Source organism: Lithobates pipiens, unplaced genomic scaffold (genome assembly GCF_037356315.1).
Source record: "Lithobates pipiens isolate NorthernLeopardFrog02 unplaced genomic scaffold, aLitPip1_a1.2 Scaffold_28, whole genome shotgun sequence".
NCBI classification, from domain to species: domain Eukaryota; kingdom Metazoa; phylum Chordata; class Amphibia; order Anura; family Ranidae; genus Lithobates; species Lithobates pipiens.
Genome location: NW_027507789.1, coordinates 204,010,988 through 204,023,810, shown reverse-complemented (window position 1 = coordinate 204,023,810; position 12,823 = coordinate 204,010,988). Strand labels below are relative to the sequence as shown.

The window sequence follows — 12,823 nt, the reverse complement described above, 5'->3', positions numbered from 1 at the left end:
TCCCCGCTGCCTCTGGGAGCTGTGTGTTTCCCAGCAGGCAGCGGGGCACTTGCTGAAGGGGGCGGGCGCTTGCGGAAAGGGGCGTAACGTACGCCCCTTTCCGCAGAGGGCTAGCCCGGAAGTGGGTGCAGTTACCTGGATTATCCAGGTAACTGCACCCCCCTCCCCCCTGAAAGGTGCCGATTGTGGCGCCGGAGGGGGGGGGGGGGATTCCGATGAGCGGAGGTCCATTTTAGGGTGGACCTCCGCTTTAATATGAAAGATGATGTTACACCGCGAGAATCGTGATCTGTCTTCTAAGCAAAAATCATGAGAGAATTGTGATCTCTCTTCTAATCAAAAAAATATAAAATTGTGATTCTCATTTTAGCCAGAATCGTGCAGCTCTATATTGAACCCTACGGACTAAGACTGGGATGGCACCAGGGCCATCTTTAATATTGATTGGACCCTGGACAAACATTTTCTTGGGCCCCCCCCCCGTCCCCCATACAATTTCACTCTCCACCTGCTCTGAGACATACAATTAATAGCAGCTAGACTTAAAATCAATTTACTGTATCAGATCAGGCAGAAACTGCGATTGGTTTTCAGCAGTTACAGCATATCATTACTGCTTACTGACTGGTTGCTAGAGGTTACAGCACACATTATGGCTCACTGATTAGTTGCTAGAGGTTACAGCAGATCATCATCTCACTGCAGGGGACCATGATATACATATGAATGCTGCCTTTATTTACATATCAATGCCGCCGGACGCATCTATTTACTTACTAATGCTGCTGCTATTTACATATGAATGCCGGTTATTTAGATGTAAACACAGGGTCTGCAGGTGAGTTACTTGTATACAACTACAGGACAGAGCTGGGCAGCATTAGTACCAGAACTTCACACCGAGATATCGGGACACAGCACAGGACTAAAACTTCAAGGGACAAGGGAATTTAAACTGGGATAGTTGGCAAGTATGAGACAGTTGCTTTGGGCCCCCAACAATGACAGGGCCCAGGGCAGCTGCCCCTTTTGCCCTGCCTTAAAGACGGCCCTGGATGGCACTAAAGTTCATGTGCGTGTAAAGGAATGTGTCCCAATACTTTTGACAATATAGAGTCTACAGTGGCTGGCTGGGCTTTTTAGAGAAAATTCGTAATCACTAAACTTATGCATAAATCTGGATGTCATCATCCTCTCTGTGCAGTCTTAAGCCTTGAACACACGGTACGATTGTTGGCAGAGGATTGTCTGTTGACAGATTGTTGTCCTAAAATCTTACTGACACCAATAATTCACTCTGTTGCAGAGCTATGCTGGCTTCTAGGTGTGTCAGATGTCTTGTCCCCCCCCCCACTTAGCGCTGTGTTTTTTTTTCCACTCGATGCCAAGTCACAACTGTGCCTGTAGTGACGTAGCAGCTGGTGGACGCAACCACAGTGTGCAGAGGGGGGGGGGGGGGCAGGAATGTGACACTCTCGGGAGTGTCAGATACAGAAGATTTTAGGACTGGATAGCTCTAATGCCCCATGCAGACGGTCGGATATTGCGACGGAAAAAGTCAGATAGGAGTATGTTGTCGGATAATCCGATCGTGTGTGGGCTCTATCGGACTTTTTCTGTCGGAATTTCCGACAGAAAAAGTTTGAGAGCTGGAGCTAAAAAAATTTCCGACGACAAAATCCGATCTGACTTTTTCTGATCGTGTGTAGAGAATTTCTACGCACAAAGTGCCACGCATGCTCAGAGAAAATTTGGAGACGAAAGCTATCGGCTACTGGCCACTACGTAGTCCCGTCGTACTTGTTTTACATCGCCTCGTTACGAATGATCCAATTTTATGACAACTTTGTGCGACCGTGTGTATGCAAGACACGTTTCGGCCAATATCTGTTGGAAAAAATTCCATGGATTTTGTGGTCGGAATGTCCGACCGTGTGTACGGGGCATTACAGTGAAGAATGTTGGGGGATGTTGGTGGCATAAAAAGGTAGGTAACTACCCTTGCCTTTAGGTGGCCTTATTTAAAAAAATAAATAAAAATAATAAAAAAAAAAAAATCATATAGCAACAAAGTTACTTTATAGAGCTTTGAGTAAAGATAGAGAATAGCCCCCACTCCACACTATTTTTTATTTTTAACTTTTTCTGAACTTACCATTGAATGTAGCTATGATTTGATTCTAGTTCATAGTAATCAAACCTCCAGTAGTTGTGCAAGTCATCTATAAATACTCCTGTAATTGATAAAGAGAGGAGGTCATACCTTCAACTGTACAGTCCAAGATGGAATAAAGGAGGTCAGTATACAAAAGTACAGTACAACAAGCTTAAAGTGTAGCTAAAGGCAAAAACCTTTTCATTAAAATTTTTGGATAAGGGAGGGTTATAACCCCTGTCAGTTGTTTTATCATCTGTGTCCCACTGGGCATTTTACTTTACTTCCTGTCCCATAGCTAAAACAGGAAGTGTGAACATATCCCTCCAAATTGAGGCAATCCCATGGTGTCACCAGAACTAGTGTCCCCATTGTAAGATTTTGCCTCCATTAGTGTTCTGGTGTCAACCCGAATTTTGGGATTTTTTTGACTTTCACTCTAGGGCAGGGGTCTCCAAACTTTCTTAACAGAGGGCCAGCTTACTGTCCTTCGGACTTCAGGGGGGCTGGACTGTGGCCATTGGGAGTAGAAATTGTCTTGGTGAAAGTGGGAGTAACCAGTGCATCTTTGACATTAGGGGGAGGAATGTCTTCCACTGAGTAATAGTGCCCCATCGTTTGTGTCAGGGGGAGTAACAGTGCCTCATTGGTGGTGTCAGTGGGAGGAATAGTGCCCCATCATTGGTATCAGTGAGAGGATTAGTGCCCCATAGTTGGTGTCAGTGGGAGGAATAGCGCCCCATCGTTGGTGTCAGTGGGAGGAATAGTGCCCCATCATTGGTGTGAGTGGGAGGAATAGTGCCCCATCATTAGTGTCACTGGGAGGAAGAGCGCCCCATCATTAGTGTCACTGGGAGGAAGAGCGCCCCATCATTAGTGTCACTGGGAGGAAGAGCGCCCCATCATTAGTGTCACTGGGAGAAATAGTGTCTTGTTATTGATATCAGTAATTATATGCCATTGCTGGTGTCAGTGGGAGGAATAGTGTCTTGCATCAGTGGGAAAAAAGTGCCCCAAGGGCCACATCCAGCCCCTGGACAGAGAGAACAAAGTATTTATAATAGAAAAAGATTTTTATTAATGGTTAAGCATCATTATTAAAAAATACACGTAGAAATGAAGCAATGGATTATCTAAACAATGTCGATTATAACCCTGTTGGAAAACACATAAGATATCCTCTTTGCACCCAACACGTTTCGGAGTACAATTTTTCTCCTTCAAGGGGGTGTGAAGAGGGAAATGCATATAGTGTTTGATAGCAGGGCAGATTTCAACACTTCATTATATAACGTTTAAAACACAGTGGAGGTAAGTAGCAAAAAGATCTGTGTCAATGGGATTGCTATTTCAAGGCATATAGGTATCAAAAAGAAAACTTTTCAAAAAGACTTAGTGCTGTAAATACTGTCCCTGAGAGAAGGAATTCTCTCACATTCCAAGACAGGGGGATGGCCAGAAAGATATACTGGGGCCCAATATGGAAAACCCTGAGTATGGTAAATGCACATAATCAGGGCAGGGGGAGACCGCAAAGAATTTACAAAAGTGGCAACAGCTTAGACACAGAGTTGTGAGACACACCAGCTGCACACCCCGACATCCAGCAGATTAATGAATCATTAACAGCAAATGTACACTGTTATACAAGCTGTACACTCACTACTTTACATTGTAGCAAAGTGTCATTTCTTCAGTGTTGTCACATGAAAAGATAGAATATTTACATAAATGTGAGGGGTGTACTCACTTTTATGTGATACTGAATGCCATTCTAGAACTATACCCAGTGACTCCAGTGGTGTACATGTACCTATTGTTTTCAATATTGTGGTCCTTGTTATTGTGGTCCAGTGGTTTTATCAATAGGAAGGTAAAGAGGTTGAACCATCATGGCTACTTCTACCCAATATGTTCCCATAGTCCCATGTTCTTGCAAACACGGAGATAGTGCTGAGTTAACATTTAAATATGGCTGATCCTAAGCCTAAAATCACAGCTGAAACTTTATTTCAGCAATGCAGACCCCCCCCCCGCGTAGCAATGCAGACCTCAGATGCTGACCAAGGAATTTCCTGCCCAGTGTTTAATGTGCAGGATTGGACTTTTTAAGAACTATAATGGATGTATGGGTATAGGTTGGACTTGGCCATAATAATAATAGCCATATGGGTTGGACTTGGCTATAATTATAATGACTGTATGGATATGGATTATACTTGAGCATAATAATAATGACTGTATAGGTATTTGGACATGGCCATAATAATAATGGCCATATGGGTTGGACTTGGCTACGATAATAATGGCTGTATGGGTAATATGTGGCCATAATGATGGCTGTATGGGTTATACGTGGCCATAATAATGGCTGTATAAGTAATATGTGGCCATAATTGTTAGAAAAGTTTTAAATGTTTATTGTGTGACTATTAGAAAAACAATAGTCCTGAGACTGATTTGTTAAAAAACTTACTTCTGAGCACATTATTGTATTAACTCATTGTATTGTTTTGTCTTAATTAACTCCATAGTAAGTTGTAGAATCATTAGATTTAACTAAATATGATAGCCTAAGAATGTACGGAACATGAATAGCTAATAAAGTGCTAGCCTGTGCCATGACAACGTTATTTATGTTCCCTCAGCCAATAGAAGCATAGAGATGTTATTCTTATGGGGTATGTGAGGGTGGAACACAGTCTTTTGGCAGACATTTTTCTTCAGCTTTCGTGCTGTAAGCATGTCTCTCTGTTGTGGGCCACATCAGAAATAAATTTTCCTGCTTCTCAGAACACCTGAAGTTTTTTTACTGATCACAAGGGAAATTCCTAACATTTTTGGTCTTTCGAGCCGGAAGCAACACGCTGGTTTTCAGATCAGACGGCCTGACAAAACTTCGGTGAGTATTGGACTTTGAAGCTCACTGAATATTAAAGTCCCCCCATTCAATGCTATTTGGTGAAAAAGGGGCGGGCCAAAAGATCTGGATTCCACTGTCTGTTTCCGAACCTTGTGTGATCCAGTCCAGGTGTTTGAGAGGTAAGATAATTTAAATTATTCTTAATTCTTTCTGAGTCTTTTCTTCTCTTTCTCTTTGCTTTTGGTTTAATGTGTTGTAATTGCCGACATTGGTATTGATCGTATAATATCTAGATGATCCAGTGCTCGTAGACAGAGACACTTGGGGACGTTGTCTAAGGTAAAAAATTACGTCGCCCGCTGTCCGGACAGATAACAAAAAGATTTGAGGTATACCGAATGTCAGAGGTTGAATGCCTGACTATTTAAGCGCTGTTTAGTTAAGTGATCTACAAAGATCGCAAGGCTAACTTTCTTCTGTGTGTGTTTACTTTATCTTTGTTCATGTTTAACCCTTTTTGATTCTCTCGATAGTGTGGGGAGTGCTGATGTTTTTTCTCTTGTATTGCTTTGTTCGTTTACACGTTTTGTGCTGCATATTTCTAAGGAGATAAGAAGTAATTCTTCACCTAACACACTGCACTCACTCTCCCCCTCCCCCTCCCCTCATGGAAGGATTTCTTCTGCCAGAAGTTGTAAAAGTTAACCCTTGATTAGCTATGACAATACAGAGGGGTTATATTGTAAATATTGAAACTTAGCATAAAAGAAAAAGAAGGTAGATTGCACTTTGGAGTAAATAGAATGTTGTAGAATTATTATCAGGTGGCTTGATGAATGTGAAAAGAAAAGAAAAAAAAGGCTGAGGATGTTTTCATTGCTATGAAGGTCAAGAAGCTGTTTCTCGGAAACAAGAAAATGCAGATTGCCTGACAGAGGTTAATTTGTGCATCTGTGAAAATATTAGGACTTTTGGTGGGAAAAAGAGTCTGAAAAATAGTCTTAAAGTAAATATTTATATTGGATTGGAGTTATTTTTAGAATTCATAGACTTTCAACTGTGAAGTGTTAATGATGCAATGCTGTTTATATTTGGGTACATTTATAAGTCAAAAGGCTAAGTTCTGAATCAGAATACTAAAAAAAAATTAAAAAGAAAGAAAGTTCTATTTTGGGGCCCTGTGGATAAGCTTAAAATGTCAGGACCCAAAGTTCAAAAAAAGTATGGGTTGGAAATGGCGGCGTATTGGCTTCAGCATGCTAAAATTAGGGTAGAAGGAAAAAGAACAAAGGAAAAATGCCAAGACCAATTGTCCCTAGTGGACAAAGAGGATGATCTCATCTGCTACACCCAGAGACCACCTCCCTATAATGGTCCTCCCCCTCAGGTGCAAGTAACTGCCCAGAGTAACACCTTCCCTGTGACATCCACCCCTGTCAAAGGAACCGCCTCTGAACAAAACCCCAACTCCACTTCCTCAATCTCTCCAGACAGTAGTTCAGTCCTGGAGATGAACAGATCGATCCTTGAAACATTAACTGATGCCATAACTCATGTACTAGGTGCCCCAGCAGGAGCCAAGAGACTAAGTAAACCTCCTATTAGGTATGGTGTGGAGGACGGTGAGGAATACCCCTGCGCCCCAGAAAATGCACAGGGACGGGGGGATCCATTGCCTCCAGAAAGCCCAGACTTAGGAAACAGGTTGACTGCCCTACTGAACAGATGCCAGCTTAGATGGGTACAACGGACTGATTGGCAAAAAAATAAATATGACAGTACAAGAAGACAAAGAAAGTGTCAGTGACTACCTAAATAAATTACGAGAGATTTTTAGAGTGTTCTCCGGGCTCCCCGAAGCTGAGGATGTGTATAGTGCATATCAGCAACAGCTAAAGATTGCTTTTTTAAATGGATTGAAACAGGATCATAAGGATTACATTGTTAAAAACATGGTTACTTACCGAACTGCATCAGTTTTAGATGTTTTACAATATGCTAAGCATTCTGAGAAGTATTTGAAAGCAAAAGCAAAAAAGAATGTGAAAGTAAAGGTTCTTATGCAAGGTGATGAAGGAGAGGAGGATGCAGAAGAGTACACTGCTGAGGCAGAACCAGAGGGGTCTCATAGAGGAAGGATTACTCTACAGAAATAGACAGTGCAACGAGAGTACTTCCACCCTGTGTACAAGCACTGGTAGCATCAGCGGTGTAGTGGTTAGCACTCTCGCCTAGCAGTGAAGGGGGTCACTGGTTCGAATCCCAATCATGACGCTGCCTGCCTGGAGTTTGCATGTACTCCCTGTGCCTGCGTGGATTTCCTCCGGGTGCTCTGGTTTCCTCCCGCACTCCGGGGACATGCAGGTGGGTTGATAGGCTTCTGTCCCGGTTTGGCCCTGGTATATGAATGGGGACGTTGGATCCTTGGGGGTGGAGAACGATGTGGGTGTACAGGGGTAGGGGCTAGACACTCACTCAGGCTGAACCGGATGGACTGGTGTCTTTATTCAACTTTACTAACTGAAAAGGTACCACATGCAGTGTTTGTTATCCTGTTACAGCAAAAGATATCACATTTGAGCCCAGCACGACACCTTTCCTGTATGACAATACTCTTGACACAACCTCACTTAACAATACAGAGGTGTACTACATTAAACCCATCCACGCTACTACCACTTCCTACTGACAGGTATAAACATGACTGCACTGTTGCCATCGCTGAAAAGGTACTGCCACGAAGTGATCTGAAAGATGTACCATTATCTAACCCTGACATGATACTTTTTGTTGATGGTTCTAGTAAGAAAAATCCAGATGGCACAAATGCAACAGGATATGCAGTAGTGACACAGGATGAGATTTTGGAAGCGGGGCCACTACCAAAACATTATTCAGCACAAGTTGCAGAACTTGTAGAACTGACAAGAGCATGTATACTGTCAGAAGGAAAATCTGTAACCATATACACTGACAGTCAATATGCCTTTTCAACAGTGCATGTTTTCGCACAACAATGGAAAAACAGGGGGATGGTCACCTCCAGTGGTAAACCAATTTCACATACGGACTTCATTTTAGAACTCCTAAATGCAATACAGTTACCAAAAAAGCTTGCAATCTGTAAATGTCAAGCACACACAAAATATACGGACCCCATCTCAAAGGGAAATAAAAGGGCAGATGAAGCTGTACATAAAATAATGACGAGAAATCATATGCAGCAAAATGCCCCCCTGGGGAAAACAATATTGGAAAACAAAGGGTTGCACAATAATTGATGACATTTACACATCACCTGAAGGGAAACCGGTATTACCAAAATCTTTATTTAGGTATGCAGCAGTATTGGCACATGGAGTAACGCATGTGTCAAACAGGAGGGTGACTGAGATGTTAAATAAAGTATGTACAGCCTATGGATTCACAAATTACTCAAAAAACTTTTTGCTCTCAATGTCTTATATGTGCAAGACACAATGCTCAGGGAGGTATAAGACCACAGAAAGGGAAGTTCCCTACACCACAATATCCATTCCAACACATTTGCATGGATTTTATTGAATTAGACAAATGTGAAAGGAAGAAATATTGTTTTGTACCCAGGCACCCTGACCAAATGGGTGGAGATATTCCCGACAGGAAGTGCAGATGCACAGACTGTAGCCAAAGCATTACTAAGAGATATTATTCCTAGATTTGGAATCCCTGAAAGGATTTACAGTGATAATGGACCCCATTTTGTAATTAACAAATATACAACATTTGACAGAAGTGATGAGAATTAAAGGGAATACCATTGTGCCTATCATTCCCAATCAGCTGGATTGGTAGAAAGACATAATGGCATTCTAAAAAGCAAACGGAGAAAAGCTATGGAAGAAATAGGTAAAAATAATTGGATGTATTGCCTACTAGTAGCTGTGACCAGTATGTATATCACACCCCCAAAAGAAGATGAAAAAGGTGCATGTGGGAGATTGGGTCTCAATAAAAAGTAATAAGAAAAAAGCAGTGGTACTCCCCAAGGTGGGATGGTCCTTTCAAAGTCCTTTTAACTACCCCTACTGTGATAAGGATTGCAGAGAGGTCTACCTGGATTCACCAGTCCCATTGTAAGAAGGTTTTACAGGCAGAGTAGGGCCAGTTGGCTACAAGAGGTCCAGAAAATCCGGCTACAAAGGGAGGTCTCACACAAGGTGGGACTTGTCTCAAACCGGTGAAGTCTCCCTCCCCTTCCAACTCCCCTATCCTATCCGCTGGAACTCTGTAGCTGGTTAGGATGAAAGGGACAGTAATTATCCTTGGGTTACTGGTGACTCTAGGAGAGGCATCCATAAGAGGGGGTAGGCGCTACGGAAGAGTAGAGGAACCTTTGAATTAGGAAAGAACAGGAAAAGCATTAAATCCAAAACTTTATAGAGGGAATAACTAGCACTATACTGGTAGACTTCTGTCAGATTGCAGATTGTGGGGATACAACTGGGGCTAGAGGACTTCTATGGGCAGATAAATATCTGCTGGCTCTGGAATAAGGCAGGATGTCAAGCATGGGATCAAGCCCTGTGGACTACAGCGCATCAAGATTGGGGGTATAATCAACCAGGGGCTAAAAAGAGTGGTATAAAGGAGAGACTCATAATCACAAAAGCGGCCAACTCCCCCTGCACAAATAGTAAGAACTGTAACCAACTATTAATAACATTAACGGAGCCGAGGAAGGAAGATCAGCGGTTGTATTCCATGGGAGCATGGGTGTCAGGAACTGATCCCTCAGGAACATTTTTCCTTGAGGTATTACCACCTAATAAAATTAAACAACAGGAAAAAGTAGACTCAGAAGGGAAAGAAGAAGGCTATACTAAAATAGAAGTTCTGAGTATAACTATAAGATTCACTAACGTAACAATAGAAGATGCCATAGCTTTGGAGACGGGCTACCAAGAAAAAAATGAGTGGTTAGAATGGTTGAGGTACACGGTTAGAACTCTGAAAAAGGAAAACTGTTTAGTTTCTGCCGGAGCCAGACCACATTTAGCAACAGTTCCTTTTCCTCTAGATCACAATACAGATCCAGAAGGTTTAAAATGTATGTTGCAATTGTATAATAAGAGCTATAAACCTGAAGCAAATTCTACTTGTCACACATTGAGTTTGTTGTTTCCCCCAGTACAGAGACCTCAGATACCTCCAGCGGTTACCGCTTATCCGGGCAACTTTACTTGTTTTGCACTCCCAGGGACCCGTAGCGCGGTGGATCTTGGGTCACTGCCTGATGACTACTGTGTGGAGAGGATTAACACGGACAACGGTGACTGGGTTGGACATGACATTCAGAGAGCTGATGTCTGGTGGATGTGTGGGGATAAGAAACTGCGAGCTAGACTACCGGCCAATGCCCAAGGGGATTGCGCTATGGTCCAGCTGGCTATGCCCCTGAGAATCCTGTCAGAATACCCGTGGACTAAGAGTCACCGACAGTATCGTAGGGACACCTCTCCCTTGGGGTCATTTGACTCTCAGATCTACATAGATGAGATTGGGGTTCCTCGCGGGGTGCCGGACGAGTTTAAAGCCAGGAATTAGGTGACAGCTGGGTTTGAGTCTCTTCTCTGGTGGGTGACTATAGATAAAAATGTTGACTGGATTAATTATATATATATATATTATAACCAACAACGATTTGTAAACTATACTAGGGATGCTGTGAAGGGCCTAGCAGAATAGTTAGCCCCCACATCTCTAATGGCCTGGCAGAACCGAATGGCTTTAGATATGGTCTTAGCTGAAAGAGGAGGGGTATGCAAAATGTTTGGTAGCATGTGTTGTACCTTTATCCCCAACAATACAGCTCCTGGAGGGACAGTGACCAGAGCCTTGGAAGGACTGACTGCGCTATCGAATGAATTGGCGGAAAACTCAGGTATTAATGATCCATTCACAACTTGGCTTGAAGGATGGTTCGGTAAATGGACTGGATTTATCACATCATGTTTGATCTCAATCGCTGTGGCTTTGGCTGTTTTGGTCACTTGCGGATGCTGCTGCATTCCCTGTATTTGAGGACTTTCACAAAAACTCATTGAAACTGCAGTCTCAAGAACGATGTATCAAACCCTCTCTACCTCTGAGGATACCTATGTGGACATTGAAGCTCAACTTAATGACATACAGTCCGAAAGTGTATAACACAGGGACTTTCATCGAAATGTGTTGAGATAAAATAGTCACACAAAGAGGAGGGAATGTTAGAAAAGTTTTAAATGTTTATTGTGCGACTATTAGAAAAACAATAGTCCTGAGACTGATTTGTTAAAAAACTTACTTCTGAGCACATTGTATTAACTCATTGTATTGTTTTGTCTTAATTAACTCCATAGTAAGTTGTAGAATCATTAGATTTAACTAAATATGATAGCCTAAGAATGTACGGAACATGAATAGCTAATAAAGTGCTAGCCTGTGCCATGACAACGTTATTTATGTTCCCTCAGCCAATAGAAGCATAGAGATGTTATTCTTATGGGGTATGTGAGGGCGGAACACAGTCTTTTGGCAGACATTTTTCTTCAGCTTTCGTGCTGTAAGCATGTCTCTCTGTTGTGGGCCACATCAGAAATAAATTTCCCTGCTTCTCAGAACACCTGAAGTTTTTTTACTGATCACAAGGGAAATTCCTAACAATAATAATGGCTGTATGGGTTGGACTTGGCCATAAAAATAATGACTGTATAGGTATGGGTTGGACATGGTCATAATAATTAGCATATGGGTTGGACTTGGCTACGGTAATAATGGCTGTCTGGATATGGGTTATACTTGAGCATAATAATAATGGATGTCTGGGTATGGGTTGGACTTGGCCATAAAAATAATGCCTCTATAGGTATGGGTTGGACATGGTAATAATAATAATGGCCATATGGGTTGGACTTGGCTACCATAATAATGGCTGTATGGATATGGGTTATACTTGAGCATAATAATAATGGCTGTCTGGGTATGGATTGGACATGGCCATAATAATAATGGCCATATGGGTTGGACTTGGCTATGATAATAATAGCCGTATGGGTATTGGTTGGATGTGACCATAATAATAATGGCTGTATGGGTTTGATTTGGCCATAACAATGGCTGTATGGGAAAACACTTCAAATATAATAGCTGCCTGGGAACACAACTCAAGCTGAAGACAGGAATGGCCATTCTGTATGATGAAGCCTGGCATATGCGTGGCCATTGCAGAGGACTATAGGACTATGAAGAACATAACACTGCCCAGAAGTAAGCAGTCATATTTGGTCTGTATCTGTTTTGAGAGACGGGTTCAAAAAACAGGACAATTTAAAGTGTTTTCAATTACCATAAGGTTCAAAGGGTATCTCGTTTCGGTAGAACTTCAGGTTGAGCTTTGGCTCCTATTTGGGGAAAAAAGATATTCATTAAAACGGATTTACTTCCAAGATTAACCTACAATCTTAAAAATATTAGAACCCCCCCCACCCCAACTTCCACTGAGAGCTCCTTGGACTCTTGGTGATCATCAACTCACTGCTGATGCCCAACCTCCTCTCTCACCATCATGGGAGCCCAACTACATACCACTCCATACTGCTCATCAACCTACAGATTTCAAATAAATAGGGCTCATGCACACAAGAATACAATATACTGCGTTCAGCTCTGTAATGTACTGTAACAGTATTGTATTCTATGGCCATACACAAGTCTCTTTTGGCATGTAGCATTTTGCTGAGTAAACCAAAACAAGAAAAACCTGCTTCTAAGGTCTGGTTACATTT

The 12,823-nt window shown here is 42.2% G+C and overlaps 1 protein-coding gene across 2 annotated transcripts in view; it reads right to left on the bottom strand.

Moving 5' to 3' along the window:
• LOC143936035 (uncharacterized) overlaps positions 1-12,823 on the bottom strand; it is a 42,978-nt gene that overhangs the window by 9,184 nt on the left and 20,971 nt on the right. For both annotated transcript variants that reach the window (XM_077460320.1, XM_077460321.1), the window contains 2 exons: positions 12,385-12,439; positions 2,156-2,234 (listed from right to left, as the gene is read on the bottom strand). In XM_077460320.1, coding sequence (XP_077316446.1) covers positions 2,156-2,234; positions 12,385-12,439 — 134 coding nt within the window. The remainder of the gene's footprint in view (positions 1-2,155; positions 2,235-12,384; positions 12,440-12,823) is intronic.